The sequence below is a fragment of the Macrotis lagotis genome, chromosome 4 (assembly GCF_037893015.1).
Source record: "Macrotis lagotis isolate mMagLag1 chromosome 4, bilby.v1.9.chrom.fasta, whole genome shotgun sequence".
NCBI classification, from domain to species: domain Eukaryota; kingdom Metazoa; phylum Chordata; class Mammalia; order Peramelemorphia; family Peramelidae; genus Macrotis; species Macrotis lagotis.
The window spans coordinates 70,396,177-70,417,891 of NC_133661.1; the positions used below are offsets into that span (position 1 = coordinate 70,396,177).

Genomic DNA, 21,715 nt, shown 5'->3' on the forward strand with positions numbered 1-21,715 from the left:
ATACCAAACTACTTAATTTTGGAATGAAACATCATTGTGTGATTAAGCCTGTATTGACTTATTTAGTTCTGAGTTTGAGTGTGAGTTTAATTGTATTATGGATTAGTGAGGCACTCAGTCTCTATTCTGGGTTTCTCCTCTAGAAAGACCCAAAAGACAGCTCATGTCTTTGATTGCCACTCTTCATCACCTCTGTTTGATTAGCATAGAGGTCAGCAAACTATGACTCAAGGAACATAACTAGTCCATTACCTATTTATATGGCAAGAGGCAGTGGGCTGAGTATGGCCCAAGGACCATAGTTTGCTGGCATATTCACATCTGGACTGGGGAGGACTAATAACATGAGAATAAGGTACTTAATGAGCCAGTATTCTGCTGGATGTTGCCCCTGGATGTCTGAAACCTTTATATGCCCCGGGGCTTCTCGATGAGGATAGGTGGAAGGAGAGAAATTACATCACCTTTTCCTCTCCACATAGATATGGCCCCACTCAGACTAAATGATCCTGAAGAGGGATGTGGTCTGGCCTTGGAGATGGGGGTAAAGAAGCTTTGGTCCTTAATGACTGTAACTCAGAAAGATTGAGATATATTTACTTCCAGGTGGGAACTGCTCCTCTTCCATTCTCCTCATCAGAATCCTTGGGAAGAGGGGAAGGAGTGGGTACAATACTCAGGATGACTCAGAGCCACCTGAATGGCCAATGAACAGGGTCAACATTTCATTCAGCTTAATATCAAAACTTACCATCATTCCTATATTAAACTCCCCAGAGCAATTTGGTTTTCCATAGATCCCTTGTTCTAAGAGGTGACCTGGATCCTCTATGTATGTAGGTTTGCATTATGTCAATGAGAAATGTGGGAGTTCCAGGATTTGGTGCCAAGAAGTTAAGAGCTGCGGTAAGTAGTTATTATCTTTTCTTCCCCAAGAATGAGACTGTGCCCTCAAGAAGACATAAATAGAATTTCTGTCTTTTAAGTTAAATGAGTTAATTCTTTTGTGATAGATATTCATGTGACAAGATATCAAGTCATGTCTCCTCTACTCCTGTCTTTCTAGATAGTTCAGTCAGTCCTTGCTTAGTGTCTGGTTCCTCCACCATCCAGATCACTCACCTCTGGATGTCACCTGGAAGGGAAGAATAAGGGAGGAAATGAGCATTTATAGATCACCTACTGTATGACAAGTCCTGAATCAAGTGCTTTACAAATATTAGCTCATTTGCACCTCACAATAACTCTGTGAGGTAAGTGCTCTTATTATCCCCATTTTACAGTTGTGGAAACTGAGGCAAACAGAATTTTTTTTTCCTTTATATGACTTGCTTAGAGTCACAAGCTAACAAATGGGGCTAGATTTAAATTCAGGTCTTTCTAATTTCAGGCTAAACACTCTGCCAGCTGCCTCATAAAAATGGTAAAGATAATCAATGATGACAATGATAATAATAAAAAATAACATTTTTATTGAATTTTAAGGTTTGAAAAGTCCTTTACATCTATAGCTCTGCGTGTTTCTTATAACAGCCCTGTGAGGTTAGGGTTATTATTTCTGTTTCACAGTTGAGGATAGTAAAGCTGAGGAAAGTTAAGTTAAGCCCACAAATATACATCAATTATTTCTGAGGCCTAATTTGAATTCAGATCTTTTTGACTCCAAGACTACATTCTGGAGAATACCTTGAGGGTGGTCTATGCTTTTTGTCTCCATTTTTTCACTCCCCATTCAATTCTTAGTTCTCTGCAATTTAGTTTCTCATTCCCATGAATGACTGAAAACTATTTCCCTTTGAAGGTTACTAGGGATCTTTTAACTGCAAAAATCCAATAGTATTTGCTTATTTCTCATTCAATTTGACCTTTCTGCAATTCTGGATACTGTTGACCATTTACTCCTCTTGGACATAACTCTCCTTCTGACTTCAGTTGCTTTTATTTTTTTCTCTTCTAGCCTACTCTGTTAATAGTGATCATCTTCCAGCTTTGTCCTAGGTCCTCTTCTCATCTGTCTTCCCTTCTTCCCTTGGTGATCTCAGCTCCCAGAAGTTCAATTATCATCTCTATGGAGGTGATTCCCTAATCTTTATAACTGGCTTGGAGATAGAATCTTTAATTATCTAATCTCTCCTGAGCTCTAGTTCCCCTTTATTCACATCTATTGAGTAGTTTCCTCTGGATAGCCTGTAGGCATCTCAAACAACACAGTGAAAATTGGATTCATATTTTCTTGCCAATTCATTCCTTCTCCTAGTTCTCTTATATCTGTTGATGATTCCACCAAAATTGAACCACTTCTCAGTACATAACTATCCAGCTTCTGTTTCTTGGCTTTTTCCATATGCTATCTCTCATACTTGGGATTCATTTCTGCTCACCTCTTAGAATCCCTAGCTGCCTTCAAATTTCAGTTTAGGGCTACTTCCTATGGGAAGCCTTTTCTGATACCCCAGGTAAAAACTCTCATTGAAATTACCTGGGATTTATTTTGTTTATATTTTGTATTTTCTCATATTTGTTCATGCTTCCCCTTTAACAGAATGGAAGTTCCTTGAAGGCAATGAATATTTAATTTTTGTTTCTGTGTCCCAATATCTAGCATAGTGGAAGACATATTGCAGGTGCTTTCTAAATAATTTTTGAATGAATGACTAAATTTTTCCAGTCTCTTAATTTTGTAACCTTGGATTTATCTTTGACTTTTTCCTCTCATATAATACTCAGAAGCAATTGATTTCTAGACCTTGAAAATCCTATTTCTATAACATCTCTTTTGCATCTGTCCCCTTTTCTACTTGCACAGCATTGCAATGGCCTCCTCAGTAGTCTTCTGGTTTCCAATCTCTTCTCTTTACAACCCACCCTTCATGTTGTAAGCAAACAGATTTTTTCTAAAATTCCAATTTGACCATGTCCCTCCTTTCCACCCTCCTCAAAATTAAAAAAATATAAATGGCTTCCTATTACCTCTAGGATAAAATGCAAATGCTTTAATTTGACATTTAAAACCATAAGCAACCTAGTTCTTCCATATCTTTCCATTCTTAATTCTAATTGTTCAGCTCTGTACACTGTCCATTCCTGTCAAACTAGCCAGATAGCTATTCTCCAATATATCACATTCCATTTCCTGACTCAGGGTCTTTATCTAAGTCGTTTTCCTTATTTGGAATATATTACCTTCTTGTCGTTAGCTCAAAATTGCTAGTGACCTTCAGAGCAAGCATAGGAAAGGTGCATACTCCTCCATGAAAACTTTCTTGATTTCCCTACATCCTTCCCATTATTAGCACTGTCTGCCTCTTGAAGTCCCTGTGTATTAATTGTTATGTACTTTGTTTCTACATAGACTCCTTGAGGACAAGGGACATTTCATTTTTGTCTTTTTATCCCCAGTACCTTTAATTAATTTTTTAGGTTTATTTATTTAAGGCAATGGGATTAAGTGACTTGCCCAAGATTACACAGCTAGGCAATTATTAAGTGTCTGAGGTCGGATTTGAAGTCAGGTCCTCCTGACTCCAGGGCACTGCACCACCTAGCTGCCCATCCTCAGTACCTTTAAACATGGTGGATTCTTAATAAATGTTTGTTGAGTTAAACTGAATTAACAAAGCCTGGAGTTCATCTCTAACTGCCCTTTGTTCTTCCTTTAATTACTTTACAGATAGTTCCCTCTTTCTCTGAATTTCCAAGAATGCCCATCTGAATCACTGGTATTTCTCTAGAAGGCTGATGCTCAACAGACCATTTTGCTACTTGCTGCTTGACTAGTTGTCATCACCATGTATCTTATTCTTCAGCCTATACCTGTAGGATTCATAAGGTTTGCTTTCCGGCTACCTCTGCAACTTTCTCATGTATGATATTAAAGAATATGGATTGTAACTTTTTTTCACAACTGGTAGAATTCATTAAATGGCAGTCCCATCTTGAGTATGTTGTAGAGTTTTTGGTAAACCTCTTGGTATTTGTTAAATCATCTGCCAGATAAGGTGGCTCCTGTTTCCCCCCTGGTTATTAGGGACTTTCCCCTGAATACTCCCTTTTCCTTCTCTAGTGGAAGGGGAAGGTATTAAAGCAGAGATTCTCCTTGGCAGCCAGGCTTCTGACAAACAGCATTGACTCAAAATGTCTCTTTTCTCAAACGCAAAGGGAACCAGTCCAATGGAGACTACAGCATTACAAAGCAATATTGAGTAATTACTGAATTACCTCGTTACTATGGTTACTCTACAGTAACCATAGTTACATTAACCGTTACTCTACAATCCACACTCACTTCTTGGGATTGATCAAGGGGAGAAAGAGATACAGTTCAACCAAAATATCAGGTGCCTCAGAAACCTTGTTTAAATTTGACAGTGGAATGCAACCAAACATCAGTGGTCCCAGTTTTCTTCAACCTATTCCACCCCTGCGGCCTCTCTCCACCCCAGTGACTATGGTTCCACCCTGTCAAATGTTCTAATGAATCCTAAAAATAATTGTCATCCAGATATTCACAAATATTTGCTATTTATCACTGTACTAACAACACAGCAACGTTTTTTGCATTGCTTTCAGGTATTTCCTATTGTGTGACCACACAAGAATAGGTTTCCCCTTCTATTACCTTCCACCACTCCTTCCTTTGCCCATATCCTTACAAATAACTCTTCCTTCTCCATCACTAATGACTATCCCTATTCAACCACTCAGTTGCCTGTAAAGTAGCGTCCAGATCAACATTTTTAATCCCATTATCACAGCACCTTTCAAATGTGACCCTGAATTCTATGCTTACATCCTTTGGTACTACATAGGAAATGTGGGAAAGTATGAATCTTGAGGAATAACCAGAGAGAGATGGAAGTTTCTGTCATGGTACTAGAGTCTCATCTTGCCTGGAGGAGGCACTCATTTCATTGAATCATTAGCAAAGATATAATTTTGGATGTTTCTTTAGGAATTACATAAGGAGCAAATTCAGTTGAGATTGATGGGGGATTGGGGTGGCTACGTGGAGCAGTGGATAGAGCACTGGCCCTGGAGTCAGGAGTACCTGAGTTCAAATCTGGCCTTAGACACTTACTAATTACCTAGCTGTGTGCCTTGGGCAAGCCACTTAACCCCATTGCCTTGCAAAAACTAAAAAGAGAGAGAGAGAGAGAGAGAGAGAGAGAGATTTATAGGGGATAGGGGAAAATTATTAAGGCAGCCAAAATCACACTTATAGACAAGGGTGAGGGCAGTAGGTCAGAGGTTAGTCTGACAATGGATGTGATTATGCTAGGAGAGAGGATAGCCTGTAGAGAAATGTGGTAAAGGGGAAAAGAGGGGAGCACAATGATGGGGTCCTGAGGCTGGTGGTACAGCTTAGCAAAGAAGTAGAATCTTCCTCTGACTCCTAGGAGAAAAGGTACCATTTTCCCTTGGCCAGATATCAGTGTCCTACAGTAAAATCACATTTATCTGATGCTTGTGGGATGAATGGGATACCAAATGACTCCCTACTCTCCTTCTAACACCTACTCCCTTCCTTGGCTACACTGACCCAATGTGATTAACTTGTGTGAAAATATGACTCATTTGGGAAATTACTTATTATAAATATAAACTTATATGATGTTTGTCCTTCATTCTTTTTTTTTATTTTTTTATTTTAGATTTTTCAAGGCAATGGCATTAAATGGCTTGCCCAAGGCCACACAGTTAGGCAATTATTAAGTGTCTGAGGTCAAATTTGAACTCAGGCATTCCTGACTCCAAGGCTGGCACTCTATCCACTGTGCCACCCAGCCGCCCCTGTCCTTCATTCTTGAAGAAGACCGTGGTAGACCAGGATGATTGGAGATAGTCCTGACTGTGAGACAATCAGGGTTAAATGCCTTACCCAAGGTCAAAGAATTAGTAAGTCAATTTGTCTGAGGTTACATTTGAACTCAGGTCCTCCTGACTCCAGGGCTCTATCCGTTGTGCCATCTTGAAGCCTGGACTCTGACAGGGCACACATAGGCTTTCATTTATTCATTCATTTGATAAATATTTACTGCACACCTATCATGCCTATGATGATACAGGTTCTGTGGGGGAATACAATGATGCTTAGGACACTGTCCTTGTCCTCACAGAGTTGATTGTTTAGAAGTGGTGATGGGCTTGGTGCTTCAGAGAAGTGTGAAGTATTATGAAGATACAATTGACCAGATATGGTAATTGATAAGCTATGGAGGATGAAGAAGAAAGAAGTTGGGGGCTCTATGGTCTTGGGGGTTCAGTGGCAGGTAGAACAGTGAGAAGGGCACTGGGGTGAATGACATGGTCAAGTAATGCTTCCATAACATATTTTTTATTTTACCTTTCTTCTCTTTGTTCATGGAACTAAGACACTGAAGACTATGGGGATTGCAGGAAACCCTCATGCTCACATAACCCTTAGACACTGCTTGGAAAGCAATCACTTGAAATAATCTGAGGAAGAATGTAGGTTATCAATCAAGAATTTATAGGAGCACAAAAAAGACTTTCTACTTTTAAATCAGAGAAGAAACTTTGGATAGGAACTTCGGTCCTGCAAGCAAGAGAAAGTCATTTTAATGGACACATGAAATAAACGCCTGCAGATTCTCATTCAGTAGTATCTAATTCATATAGAAATGGGTCTATTCTGTATATAAGGATCTGCATGTCAACTTAGCTTAAAAAATGAATGTCACTTATGTTTTATTATATTTTAAATTCTTTTGATAATTTCATTTTGATCTGGTTTGGGTTAAACTTGGAAATATTGTAGGTTGAAAATTTGACATCTCTGCTCTAGTTACTAACTGGATTAGTCTGTATTCCCAAAAGGGGCTAAGGCTCTGGGCATTGACATGGCACTATCAGATCTCTTTCCTTACAAAGAGAAAACTCTGATTTAGTCAAGGATGATTTTCCCTACTAGCTTGATGACTCAACTTATTAGGGACTATCTTTTTTATTAACAGAGATAAGACATCCTTGGACTGAGAAGCTACCCTCAAAATATGGCAGAATCCATTTTTCCTTCTTTGGAGAAGATTGTGCCTGGTGGGTGGGTGGTAGAATGACTGTGTAGAAAAAGTGAGGAGCTTGGAGCAGCCCAGACAAAAATAAATGATGTGCAACAGAGAATCAGAGATGCATTCCCAGAGGGGAGCAACTATAGTGACAGAACCAGAAGACATAGGTAGCCTGCATTGGAAATGTGAGTTGTTCTTCCATGTATAAGGTAGACCATACATGCTTCCCATTTGTGTATCCTTTGACAAATCTTCTCTGGCCAGACAGTTTCACAGTTTTCATGCATGTGCATATCCACACATGTGCCATAGTCACATGGATTCCTATATTTATGTTTTTACTAGTGATTATATGAAATTGTACCCCAGATTTGTGGGAGGCAAGAGGCTAAATAGTCCATGGGCTAATTGTAAAAAAATGAACTCATGAGTAGGGACTATAATTTTAGTTGCATCTTGAGTAGTTTTTCCTGTGTGAGAGTTAGTACCTCAAACCCTGTTTTCGTTAAGCCCAGGGACATACACTTTCCTTCTTTGAAAGAGAAGGGTCAGTATTAAAATATATTTAGATATATTTTGCCTAGGACATTGAAATTCTGGAAGATGATCAGATGATTAATATCTGAGATTTTTAGGGGGAGAAAACTCAAGCATTCAAAACTCTTGATAGAAATAAAAAGCCAGAAGCTCCATTGAACCTGGGTTCATTATTATTCTGTCATTTTCAACTCTATCAGATTCTTTGTCCTTATTTTGAGTTTTCTTGGAAAAGATCCTAGAATGGTTTGCCATTTCCTTTTCCATCTCATTTTACAGATGAGGAAACTGAGGGAAAAGGGTTAAGTGATTTGTCTAGGGTCATACAATTAAGTAAGTGTCCGAGGTCACACTTGAACTCAGGTCTCCCTGATTCCAAGTCTTGCATTGTTTATTATGCCACCTATCTGTTCTAACCACATATAGGATAGGGGAAAAAAGGGCAAAATTGTGTTTCTCTAGCAAGTCATTGTACCTTTTCGGAAAGCAAAATCTGTTGATTCAGTTAGATGATATCGCTACCAATAACAGTTCCCCTGGAGAAGATAAATGGGATGACCCCAAACTGATGTTGCTTCTGCCTTCTGAAAGTACTGTCTTGAAGACTCTCAATAATCTTTTATCAAAAAATGCATCAGTCTTTTCTCTATCTTCATTTCCTTCTCTTGACCACTATTATGTCCCAAGGTTAATTAGTTTGTACCCCTCTTAAGGTGAGTAGCATCTTCTGTTCTCCTTAATCACTTGCGGACACAATTGTATTTCTAGTCCCCTTGAAGGACAGAAATGTATCATTCACATTTCAACTTTCTCTAGGTTCTAACACAGAGCCTTGCAGTAAATGAGTCTACAAAGAACATTGATTGAACTGAATTGAATGCCTTTAGAATAACAAAAAAAAAAACTTGAAATAGAGACGACTTTAGAAATTATCTACTCAACCCTCTTTATTCTTTAGTCACACAATCTTGGGACTAGAACTCCTGACGCATTTCCTGACATCTAGTGATTTTACTTCAATATTATAGTGTCCATCTTGGCTCCTTTAGATCTCAGTAGCAACATCTATGAGATGAGGGGGGATGTTCAGGAGAATATCAAATGTTTGTTTCAGGGCAGCTAGGTGGCGTAGTGGATAAAAGGACTGGCCTTGGAGTCAGGAGTACCTAGTTCAAATCTGGTTTCAGACAATAATTACCTAGCTGTGTGGCCTTGGGCAAGCCACTTAACCCCATTTGCCTTGTAAAAAAACCTAAAAAACAGTTTGTTTCATCATACCCTAATTTTCTTTGATTCAAGAAGGAGAGTCAACATGAAATAATGAACAAAGAATTGACCTCAATATCAGCAAGAGTTTGGCTCAATGCTCGCTTTTAGACACAAACTGGGTGTGTGACTCCGGGTAAGTTACTTTCTTCTCTGAGTTCCAGGCACAATAGGACTGAAAATGGAAGAGAAGATGGATATCTGCATGGGTGTGTGAAGTTCTTCCCTGTGAGGTCTTTTATTTACAGAATCACAGATACAATGACAAAGAGTAGATGAGGAAAAAGGTGATTTGGAATTTAATTTAAATTAATTTAGAGTTCTCTCTATGTCTTACTAATAAGGGCCAGAGGGTTGCTGGATGTATGTGAGTAAATACACTCAGACACACCCACTCAAGACCACATTTCTGGAAGCATCAGATACAGGATTTGAACATTTGTCTTCTTGCTGTTTAGGAGTTTTCAATTGTTTCTGTCTCTACATGACCCTACTTGGACTTTTTCTGACAAAGAGATTGGAGTGATTTGCCATTTCCTTCTCCAGCTATTTTACAAATGGGGAAACTGAGGCAAACAGGATCATATAGCTAAGTAAGGATCTGAGCCTGGATTTGAACTCATGAAGATGCCTGCCTCTACTATACCACTTAGCTCACCTGAGCTTTCAACTAACTTGAAACCCAACCTTATTCACTATGCACCACTGCATCTTAAGAATTATAAAGTCTTCCTTCTTTGAACTTCAGAGCTGTAGGTATTATCATACCTGTTTTACAGAGGGAGAAACTGAGACTCAGGAAAGTCATGACTTGCTAAGGGTTACACATCCAATCAGCATCAGATTTGAAAGGCAGACCTAGGTCTTCCTGATTCTTAGTTTAGTCACTCAAGCCACTGAATTGAATGAAACACATTTGGCTCCTTCTATAGACCTATGAATTCTATGAAGCTTCACGAGATCCAGGCTGATGCCTTGTGTAATGTCCATTCTTAATCACCAGGAGGTGCTTGGCAAAAGCTAACTTTGCTCATCTCAGCAAATTACAGTGAAGAACTGACACAAGACCAGGACCCAGAAATCCCAACACTTCCTTCAGACCCCACCTGTTTGCATCAAAGAAATGACCTCTCTTGCTGCAGTGAATGCTGGATATTTTAGCCCCTCTCCTTGCTAGAGGCCAATTCTGCCCAGCCCTGCCCTGCTCCTCTCTAACACCTTGGACAGCTCCAACATCAAAGCTTTCCCCAGGCAGCTGCTCCTTGCTTGGATTCAGAAGTATTTATATCAACAGAGGGTGCTAGAACTTCAAAGGCCAAGTACAGGCAGAGTCAACCCTTTCAGGGTCCCCTCTGCTGAAATAGAAAGCTGGGTCCAAAAACCCTGCTAAGACCTCAGGACCTCAGCTCCTGCTCTGTTCTCCCAGGCTCAGTTATTAGGATATCAGACAGCAGTGAACCCGTTGGGTTGTTACTGGGGCTGCAGCTGCCTGGCTCAGTCTTACTGAGGAAGCCTTCTGAATCAGTACAGAGCATCTGGCTCCTGACCACCTGGGGCTGAGGGAATGAGCAGGTAAGACATCTAAGGCTTTCATGAAGCTTGTGGTAGGAAAATGGGTGGGGGCTGCAGAGACTTGACTCATTTTCTTCATTGTGGAATTTCTCAGTTTTTTACAATGTTCTACGAAGACCAAGCAAGGGGGTGTCTGTGTATCAACAAGTGCCCCCACGTTTGCATTTGTTGCAGGTGAATTAGAGTTATCAGATGAAACAGACCTGAGAGCTTGGGGGTTCACTTTCCACGCGTGGAAAAGTCAAGTTGATATTCAAGTAGTATTCCTTGAGGGAACAGTGGAGTATAAATATGAAATGGGGCAGATAGCAAAACAAAGAAGGAGATGTTGTCACTAAGACTTCTTGGTTGGCATTAATATTCTGTTGTAAGGATGGGACTTCCCCCCCCCCCCCGCCCCCAATAATGTGACAACCAGGATTCCTCTTCCTTCTGACCCTGAAGGGAAGCCTGGGACACCGTATTTACTCCGGAAAGCTATCTATGTAAAGGAACTCAAATAGGGAGAGAAAATTTTACAGACCTACCAGCTGACTCATCGAATAACATACTTAGGACAACTGTGCTTGAGTCTATATGATGAGGAGAAAATTAGTTTATTTTAGTCAAAACAATCAACTGGAAAGGGAATTGAAAATGGGAAAAGAGAGCGTGATGCCAAAATTAAGAAAAATTTGGACTTGACTCATAGCAAATGAGACTTCTTTTGATTTCCGATCTATTGTTATATTTTCTTATGGCTTAAAAAATCCCTTAGATGGAGCTAACACTTCTTTGCCAGCATCTGGATGTATAAAAAATAGGAGTGCTTTTAAAAAGTAGACTGATATTTGAATAGGTATAGGTTTTTAAAGTTTACAGTGCATGCCCCAAATCACGCCCTTAAGAGATTTTGCCTCATTTGATGCTTATAAACAGGTAGGGGATACAAGTATTGTATCTCCACTTGACAGATGGAAAAAAATGAAACAGAGAGAAGTGACTCATTAAAGATCACCTAGCAGATAATGGAGCCAGCTCTTGAAGTCAGATCTTATTCCAAACCCAGAGTTAGTTTTACTACTACATCATGAGGCTGTGAGCAAAAATGGGCAAGGAATTTTTAAAAAATGAACATCATTTTAGAATCACAGACTCACAAACCAAAGTCCCAGTGGTGGAAGGGACCTCAGAAGCCATCCCTTCACTTTATTAGAAGAAGACACTAAGCTCTGAGGTATATGAAGGTATATCAGGTATATGCCCAAGGACATAAGGTGAGGGGATTCTAATCCCCAGAAATGAGATCGAATCTGGGTCCTGATCCCAGTCAGTACCAGAATGACTCTCCTCATTTTTGTATTTGTTGATTTTCCTGTGAAACTTTATTAAGATTTTGTTCAAACCAACATAAAAAGGAACTGAGTTTTTTCCTGCCCTTATCCCTTCACTTTTTTCTCTCTCCTAGAGCCAGGGTCTGTTTGTGTTACTCCCTTACCTAAATAACTCAAGTGGTTTCCTACTGTCTCTAGGATATTCCTGTTTGATATTAAAAGCCCTTCACACCTGGCCCAAGGTTATCTTTCCAGCCCCATTAAACATTATTCTCCTCCTCTATTCTACAATCCAGTCAAGTTTATTTTCCTGACACTTCCATTGTCTGTGTCTGTGCTTTCCTGTTGGCTGAACTCTACTCTATAAAATAGAACAGATATGGAACAGACCTCCTCTCTCAGCCTTTTAGAATCCCCTTCTTTCAAGACTCAGCTCAAGCATCATCTTTTCCATGGAGCCTGCCTATCCCTCCAGCTCTTAGTGCCTTTCCTCTCCAGGTTACTTTGTCCATGATTATATATGTACATGTTGGCTTTCCAAATAGGAAGTAAGCTTGAAGGGTTTAGTTCTAGTCCCTAGTATTTTTATTTTGCATATGGTAGGCATTAAAAAATATCTTACTGATTGTTAGGTTTGATTCTCTGGGACTTGGAAAATGTTTTGGGAAGAGTTTTTCTTATATCTACTATCCATTATAGATTTATTTTCAAGTTAATTTAATAAAAATTTCCCAATTACCTTTCTGAGCCTCCATTTCTTTATACATAAAATGGAGAATTAGATCAGAGGGTTCTAAAGTTCCTTCCGGTTCTAATATTCTGTGACTTGGTCAGGGAAGAAGGAAGCTGATTTTAGCATTTTCTCCTTATTAGTTTTTCTCCCTTTTCCAAGCTCTTTTAAAATGATCATTGTTGTAGGTTGGAAAGGAGTCTTAACTGATTCTGTCACTCCAGTGCAACATAATTCACTTCAGTTCAACATTTTACATGCCTACTTTTGTATGGAATGCCATGCTAAGGGAAAGGAGAGGTTTTGGATTCCAGAATGATAGGTTAAGAACTGGAAAGCATCTTAGACATCACGTAGTCCAATACTCTCATAGATGAAGAATTAAGACTAGGGAGGTTAAGTAATTTCCCTATGGTTAGAGGCAGAATTTGAACTCAGGTCCTCTGACTCTAGATTCATGTTTTCACTAATATGCCATAATTTCTGTCTTCATGCTTATTATAATTTAAATTCAGTTATTTCTATTACCTGAGGGGGCAATTACAGTAAATTGATGACTGGGTTTGGTATCAGGGAAGCCTTATCTCCATGAGTTCAAATCCAACCTCAGACATTTAGTAACTGTGTGACTCTGGGCAAGTCATTTAACTCTATTTGCCTTAGTTCTTCATTTGTAAAATGAACTGGAGAATGAAATGGTGAACCATTCTAGTATTTTCAACAAGAAAACCCCAAATAACTGTAGGAGATGCCTTGTAGGGAGTTAATGATTCAAGGGTGAAGATAAAGAGGCAGGCATGTGCAAAAGCAGGGAGGTAGGAAATGGCCCTTCACCAATGTGTTCATGTCACTCTGAATTTCCTTTCTAAAATTAAAGCCAGTGGTTATCTGGGAAAAAGTACAAATAACTATCTCTGCCATCATTATGGATGTAATGACTCTCTTGAAGAAACTGAGAGATTTTTGACATTATGATCATGGAAAACATAAGATTTGTGAAGGCAGGGACAGTTTTATTAAAGTCTGACCCAGCGCCAAGCAATTAGTTATAATCAATAAATCTACATCAATTGATTGTAAAGAAACAAAAAAAAAAACAGCTCTAGAAGTCCTCTAAGAACACCAGGTTTTCTTCATATTATATGTTTGTAGGTCCATCTCTCCCATACTATGCAGCTGACTTTTTGAAGTCATCAGTAGGGGACTTGAAATTTATTTTTAAATTCAATTTCATTTTATTAGATTTGGCTCTCCTTTCTATTCTGTTGAAAGGTTTTTGGGTTCTGAAGATCTACTAATATTTTAACGTCTCCCTTTTTTGTGTCATTTACAAATCTGACCAGCCTGCTAATTATTATTTCATCCAAGTCCTTGATAAAAATCTAGACTAGCATAAATCCTTTGACTAATCCATAGAGACTTGTCAGGATAGGTATTTGAAGGCAAGGCTTCTTAATTTTTTTCCTGGTACCTTTATTAAATTTTTTTAAAATAATCTCTCACAAGACATATGGAAAAACTAAGGGAATGATTATTAATATGAATGACTATAATAAGGTAGGTATAAATACATGTTCCTTGCCTCCACTGAAGACTGGATGAGAACAATTGAAAAGCTAAGTATTTTTGTTAGGCATAAAGGAATGACTCATCTTCTGTGAAATCAAAGACTTTTTTTTACAACGCAATGGGGCTAAGTGACTTGGCCGAGGTCATGTAGATAGGTAATTATTAAGTATCTGCATCTGGATTTGAACGCAGATCCTCCTGATTCCAGGGCCTCTGCTTTATCCACTGTACCACCTAGCCACCCCTCAAAAACTTCTTGACAAAAATAGTATCATCTCCAATACCAGAATCCCTGAGTTAGAAGGAAACCCCAAAACCATCTGGTTCAAGCCATGTATATGCAACAAGTGCTCTTTGGGCTTTGGCTTAAGGGCCTCCATTGAAGGAGCCTACTTTCTCCTGAGGCAGTTCTATTTTCAAGAATTCTAATTGTTAGAAAGTTTTTCCTTATAGCAAGCCTAAATTTACTCAATACATTCATTGCTCCTAGGGCTAGGTTAGAATAAGCCCAATCCTTTTATATGGCATCCATTATAAACAGTTGGCATATCCTGCCTAATTATTCTCCCTGGTTTCTTCCACTCAGTCTCATATGACATGTAAGACCTTGATCCCAGTGGTCTTCCTTCAATTAGTCTCTAGTTTAGCAGCATCTTTTATAAAATGGGGTACTTAGAACTGAGTACCATGCCTCAGATCTGGTCAAGGCAAGATACAAAGGGAATATCATCTCCTTTGTCATGGACATGAACTAATAACTTTTCATGTAGTCTAAAGTCAAATCAAATTCCTAGCTTCTATAGCATACTGCTGACTCATATTGAATTTGGAGTTCATTAAGTTTTCCCTTTTCCTCACATTTCTTAATATTGTCTAGCCAGACCTTCCCTATCTTCATGTGTGAAATTGATTTTTTGAACCCTGGTGTATGACTTTGATTTCTCCATATTATATTTCATCTTTTTATATTTGTTTGTGCATTCTAGCCTATAAATTGATTCAGAATCTTAGCCTTTCAGAGGACTATTAGCTGACAATCATTTGTGTGGAATAATGTCAAGTCCTACTATATTCACTGAGTGGCTGTGGGGGACCCTGGGTTACATAATACTGTTTTAGATTGCCTTGACATTTCATCTGCCTACCTAAAAAAAATGATGGTAAGCAATGCTTGGGTCATTTCATTGGCAAGAACAAAGCAGACAAATATGTTAAAGCTGGAAGGTGTTCATCTAAACCTTATTCAAACTCCTTGGGTCTGAAAACTTGATTGGGAGCCCTTGAGAAAAGAATCTCTATTGTAAGGTTCCTTATTGGATATAACCCCAGCAGCGCAGTCTGTCCTTGGCTTTTGGGCAGCTTCTTTTGGCTCTTCTACCAAGGGGCTTCCCTTCTCATGGTGAGTTTAGGAAACTTGGGATAAAAACCCAAAACTGAGTTGGGAGTCTACTGGAATAAACAGTAGTGGAATATTTCTTCATGCTGAGAGCACACTTTAAGGTAGGCAAAATATTCTCCTTCCATCAACTGTCTCATAGCAAATATTACCATCCTTATTTTCCAATGAGAAAACTATGGCTCAAGGAGATCAAATGACTTATTCATTGTCATATAGCTGCCAAGCATTAAAAAAGCAAGATTGAATCCAGGTCTCTTGACTCTACAGGTAGGTTCACTTTTCCAAATTGCTGCTATCATAGAACAGTTGACCTTTGAGAGGTTTCCCCTTTGTATCCATTAACAGGGAATTTTATAATGTGATTCAGAATTACGCTACCTAAATGTTTGACCTCTGAAAAGTTCTGTGGCAGCATTGTCCTGGTACTCAGTAGTACCAGATTCAATGGCACTTTTTCACATTCCGGTCATGATTTTCCAGGTTAGAAATGGGATGATAACTTGCATTTAAATAGTGCTTTTTTATTATCTCAAACTTATTTATACCTATTATCTCTTTTTTACCCATGAGAAATATTATAAAAATGTTTTTTTCATAGACTTCAATTCTGACAAATATTTACTGAAACTAGTGTATACAGATTATATAATTATCTTGGTTAATAACCTGTAATACTGACCTCACCCTACTGCTTCACAAAACAGAATTTCCATAGATGGTATCTTTCAATGTCTTTTTGTTCTCAGCAGTTTTCAACATTTCCTTGATCTTTTTCTATGTTTTGTTGTCATCATTTTTCTAGAATCTTTTATACTTCTGACAGTTAATCACTCTTGTTCACCTTTATATTTCAGCATTCTTGCTATTGCAGCAGATTTTATGTATCCCCATGGTTCTTGTTTTTGTCCTTTTGTTTTTGGTTTCATTTTAATGCCATTCCATCTTGACCCATCATTGTTTAATCCTTGATATAAATCTTGATAACAAGACAGATAAAACGAATGACAGATCTGAGCATTGTGGGCCCTGGAATCGATCATTGATTCTAGTATTTTATTTTTGAGCTACTGATCATTTCTGTCAGCACATGCGGAAGTCTGGCCCTCAATGGTCCTTGATACTAGAGGTCAGTGACTCTTCTGGTAGTGACTGTCTTTTATCTCTTTTTGTATTCCCAGTAGATTCTTGACCACTACTTCTTTGCATCTTGCTTTCAGGAAGGGACCTGTATCAGGGAGGTTGCTGGTGTAAGGAACAGACAACCAGATTCTTTGATGACCTGAACTGAAGTCCTGGCTTTGCCACTTAAACTAGTTGTGTGATCTTGGGTCAATCACTTAATTTCTCTGACTCAGATTCTTCATCTCTAAAATAAGGATGATAATGCAAATACTATCCACATCATAGAATTGTTGTGAAAATCAAATGAAGTAATGGATGTAAAATGCCAAGTAAACTTTCAAGCGCTCTGTAAATATGATCAGCTGTTAGTAGAATGAGTAGCAGATGATGAAGTGGGAAAGAGCACTGGACAAGGAGCAAGGAAGGTCTGAGTTCAAATCCTACCTCAGACACATGCTAGCCATGTGATCAACTTTCTCATCTGTAAAATGGGAAAAAATAATAACACTTGTTTCCCAGGGCTATTGTGAGAATAACATGAGATAACATTTATAAAATGTTTTGTCTATCCTTAACCTATAATCCTATAAATGCCAGGTATTTATTGCTATCATTATGATGAATATTCACTGACCCAGAAATATGTATTTGTCTTTTTAACTTTCAACTTTATCTTATTCTAATATCTTCTATGTATGTTATACTTCATTAGACTGCTTTCCATGTCTCATACACATTTAGTGCTTTCCTGTCTCTATGGTGTTTATTGATGCTCAGAACCAACTGCTTCCTATTGGGAGTTGTCCACAACTGAAGCTTATTTGGAGAAATAAAGATGGTAGCCTCTTTATTAAATTAATATGTTCAGCTTCAAAAGGGAATAAGTAAATCCACTATTTTGAGCATGACAAATAGTGTATAAGTCCATTATTCAGCATGACAAATAATGTATGAACACATTATTCAGGACGCTTAAGAAAATTCTATCCACCTAAGAGGCAACAGCTGGACTGGAAAGTCAGAAAGACCCAAGTTCAAATCGTCCTATAGAAACTTAGTAGTTATGTGACACAGAGCAAGATTGGACCTCTCAGTCTTGGTTTTTTCATATGTAAAATGAGCTATAATAATAGCATTTATCTCACAAGATTGTTGTGAGGATCTAATGAGAATCATACATGCAAAGAGGTTTGTATATGAGCTAGGTAAATACTAGCTATTGTTTATTATTATTATTATTATTATTAGCTTCACCTCAATCTGTGGTTCCTGCTTGTGTTGGAACTTGTGAATATTTGTTGTTGCCTACTCTTTGTTCTCTGGACAGGTCTCACTTTGGGCTCCTATTTGATTTGGGAGCTCGTTATTTTAGAACCAGGAGTTCTCTTGCTCTTTCTTATGTGATTTCCCTTTTGCTTTATTTTCTTGTGGAAGTAGTCTTCCTTATTTCTGCAGAACTTTCCTTTGGGACATCATCTAAGGAGACCCCAGATAGTACCATGGAATGACATCATTCAAGTGTCCAGATGGTTGAAATCCAACAATATCTTGTCTCTGTGCCAAAGTGTGTGTGTGTGTGTGTGTGTGTGTGTGTGTGTGTGTGTGTGTGTGTGTGTGTGCGCGTGTGTGCGTGTGTGTGTGTGTGTAGTGCTTAAATAGGTGATTAACTCAAGTTTAAATTGAAAAATGACAAAATGAATAAAACTTTTACAACCAATACATTTACAACTAATCAAACTTAAAAAAAGACTAAAGGTAACTTTAGCAACAAATAACATCTCTTCCTATTGTTTTTGATTAGCCATGTACCCATTTCACAGAACTAAATGACCTCTAAAGCTATGATTTTTTTGTTGCTCTATTTTTATTATGTTATTTTTCCAATTATATACAAATACAGTTTTCAACATTCATCATTGTGTAAGCTTTTGAGTTCCACATTTTTCTACCCTCCCTTTTCTCTCCCCTCTTCATGGTAGTGAATAATCTGATATAAATTACATATGTACAATCTTTATTAAAATATTAGTCATATTGAGAAAGAAGAATTAGACCTAAATGAAAGAAAAACCACAAGAAAGAAAAAACATAAAAGAAATTTTATAAAGTGAACATAATATTTGAAGTTATGATTCTATGAAGTAAGTATTTTGGGACAAATCTTACTTGTGTGTTGTTCCATGCTCCTCCACTCAGTTTTTATTCAGCTCCTGCCCATTGATATCTAACTAGTAGTATTCAGAATCAATGACTTAATATTGTTGATATTGCCTCTATGATATAACTTGCATGTGTTCCCTTAATTCCATTAACATGGTTACTGATCAGTTTGAGGCTTTCATTTGCCTGAACTTTGGCAGTAACCTCTTAATTGATTTCTCTGTTTCAGTCTCTTCCCTCTTTAATCCATCTTCCACACACCTGCCAATTTGATATTTGAAAAGCATAAACGATGTTTACCTGTGTGACCTTGGGCAAGTCATTTAACCTGATTCTTCCAGTTGATATGTATGCTGTTTTTGTCAACTGAATATGATATTTGTCCTTCATTCTCAAAGAGGACCATGACATCAGGGGGGGTTGATGCTATGAGAAGCACATGAACTGGATTTGAGTGAGGGGTGCTGTGCTATGTCACCAGCCTCACTTTCTCTTCCAAGTCATCTGGGTTCAGTGGCCAGATAGGAATCAGGACAACTGGAGATGACCCTGGATATGAGGAAATCAGGATTAGGTGACTTGCCCAAGGTCACACAGCTAGTAAGTGTCAAGTGTCTGAGGCTAGATTCAAACTCCTGTCCTCCTGACTCCAAGGCCAGTGTGCTATCCACTGAGTCACCTAGCTGCTTTACAATTGAATATTTACTCCTTCAGGAAAGGAATGAATTCTTTTTTTTAATCCTTTCATTTTGAATAAAAATTAAATTTCAATTAAAGATTTTATTTTGAGTTTTACAATTTTCCCTCAATCTTACTTCCCTCTCCTCACCCCCATAGAAAGCAATTTGTCAGTCTTTACATTGTTTCCATGTTGTACATTGATCTAAATTCAGTGTAAATAAAAATTGAATTTTAATATTTATATTTTAATAAAAATGAAATGATTCCCTCCCTTGCACATAGTAGGCATTTAATAAATATTCATTCAATTGTAGTTTGGTAACTTTGCTCATTGATCTTTCCCTTTGCAGGTGTTCCCTGGGTGCCTTTATAATTCTGCTGAAGTGGCCATCATAGCACAAGAGAGCCTACTGTTCACTTGTCTCCAACATGAATTCAACTAATTTTTCCAATCTACTGCCAGTATTATCCCAAGGTCAAAATAGGAGCTGGAGAAAGAACATCCTATCAAATTTTTCAGATTATTGCCAGAATTCCATTGACATGAATATCTTCCTAGTCATTGCTTATAGCTTGGAGACCTTCATAGGTATTTTAGGTAATCTGTGTCTGGTGGGAGTAGTAATTAGACAGAGAGAGAAAGTCAATGTAACTAATATCCTCATTGCAAATTTGGCTTTCTCAGATTTTATTATGAGTGTTTTTTGTCAGCCTTTTACACTTATCTACACCATCATGGACTACTGGATCTTTGGGGATGCAATGTGTAAACTGTCTGCCTTCATCCAATGCATGTCAGTGACAGTGTCTGTTCTCTCTCTTGTTTTGATTGCTCTGGAAAGACATCATATGATCACCAATCCCTTAGGCTACACGCCTAACATAGTTCAGGCTTACCTAGGGATTGTAGGCACTTGGCTCATTGCCTGCTTCTTAGCTATGCCCTTCATGGCCAACACCATCTTGAGAAATGTGTTCCAAGAGAATCAATCCAAAGCCATGGATTTTTTAGTGGACAAGGCTGTTTGCACAGAATCCTGGCCGACGCTTCAACACAAATCCATTTACACCATCCTCCTGCTATTCCTCCAGTACTTTGCACCTTTGACCTTCATCATTGTGTGTTACCTGCGCATCCATCAACGCCTGAAGAGGAGAAGGGATCTTTTTAAGAAAAACGAGCACTCCTTGGGGGTAACGCAGATGAAAAGGATCAACTCGGTGCTTCTGTCCATGGTTGCGGCATTTGCCATTTGCTGGTTACCACTGCATGTTTTCAATGGTCTTGAGGACTGGTATCATGAAGCTATTCCCATCTGCTATGGGAACCTAATATTCTTAGTGTGTCATTTGATAGCCATGGCATCCACTTGCATCAATCCCATCATCTATGGATTTTTGAACAGTAACTTCAAAAAGGAAATGAAGCCACTATTCCTCATTTGCCAGAATAAATCTTCAAAGGAAGTTTATGAACAGTTACCTCTTTCGATTGTGCAGAGTGACATCTCTAAAGAATCTTTGAAGTCAAACTCTGAGCCCAACCCTATTGAGTAGCTTGGATATAAACCACTACTGCAACAGCAGGCAGCACTGTCCCCATTTTCATTCTGTCATGGTAGAAGTAATAATGCCTACTAATGGCAACTTAGGAAACATGATGAAGGTCACTTTATTTGTATTTCAGCATCTGAGATGAAACTAATTCAGCTACTCATTCCTAGGTCTTTAATACTTTGAAACATCCATGTTTTTTTCCAGTAGATGGTCCTTCCCTCCATCAAGACATACCTTAGAACATTATTTGTATGTATTACAACAACAATCACATCAACAATCAACAATAGCTATTATCTTTTGGTCACCTCTGTAGTCATAAGTCTCTTCCCACTTAGATGGGCTTTTTCAGACAGCAGACATATACACAATTCTTCTCTAGAACTGTACCCAAATTCTTTCCAACTGTGTAGGAGGAGTTTGGTTTCTCCTCTGTTGGCTCAACTTTCAGGAAACCAGGTTCAACTCCATGAGATGGAGAAAACTCAAGCTAAAAAAATAAAACTAAGAAGTAATAGCAAAAAATAAGATTGAATTCTAAGCTGCGGCAGGAGCTCCAGAATACCTTGCTCCTTGATGAACTAATATGCTCCAGGGATGGAGATGACTGGCACACTAAAGACAGTCCTTATTCTGTTGGCTCAACAACAAATAATTTAGGGGAGAATTCAAGTCTTTGGTTTCCATGAATATTCCTGAGAGCCAACAAACAAATACATCTGTTTGGAGAGAACAATTTCTTGAAAGCCAGAAGTATCCAGGTGGTTATTTCAGTGAGTCC

The 21,715-nt window shown here is 38.3% G+C and overlaps 1 protein-coding gene across 1 annotated transcript; it reads left to right on the forward strand.

Annotated features, from left to right (window-relative positions):
• The first annotated feature begins 19,751 nt into the window (after positions 1-19,751).
• NPY4R2 (neuropeptide Y receptor Y4-2) lies at positions 19,752-20,934 on the forward strand. The gene has a single exon (XM_074236188.1). It carries the CDS (start codon positions 19,807-19,809, stop codon positions 20,932-20,934), a length of 1,128 nt encoding a protein of 375 aa, XP_074092289.1. The 5' UTR covers positions 19,752-19,806.
• The last annotated feature ends 781 nt before the right edge of the window (positions 20,935-21,715 follow it).

What these genes read in the sequence shown, in the direction of transcription:
- NPY4R2 (XM_074236188.1), top strand. Translation starts at nt 19,807, where the DNA reads ATGAATTCAACTAATTTTTCCAATCTACTGCCAGTATTATCCCAAGGT.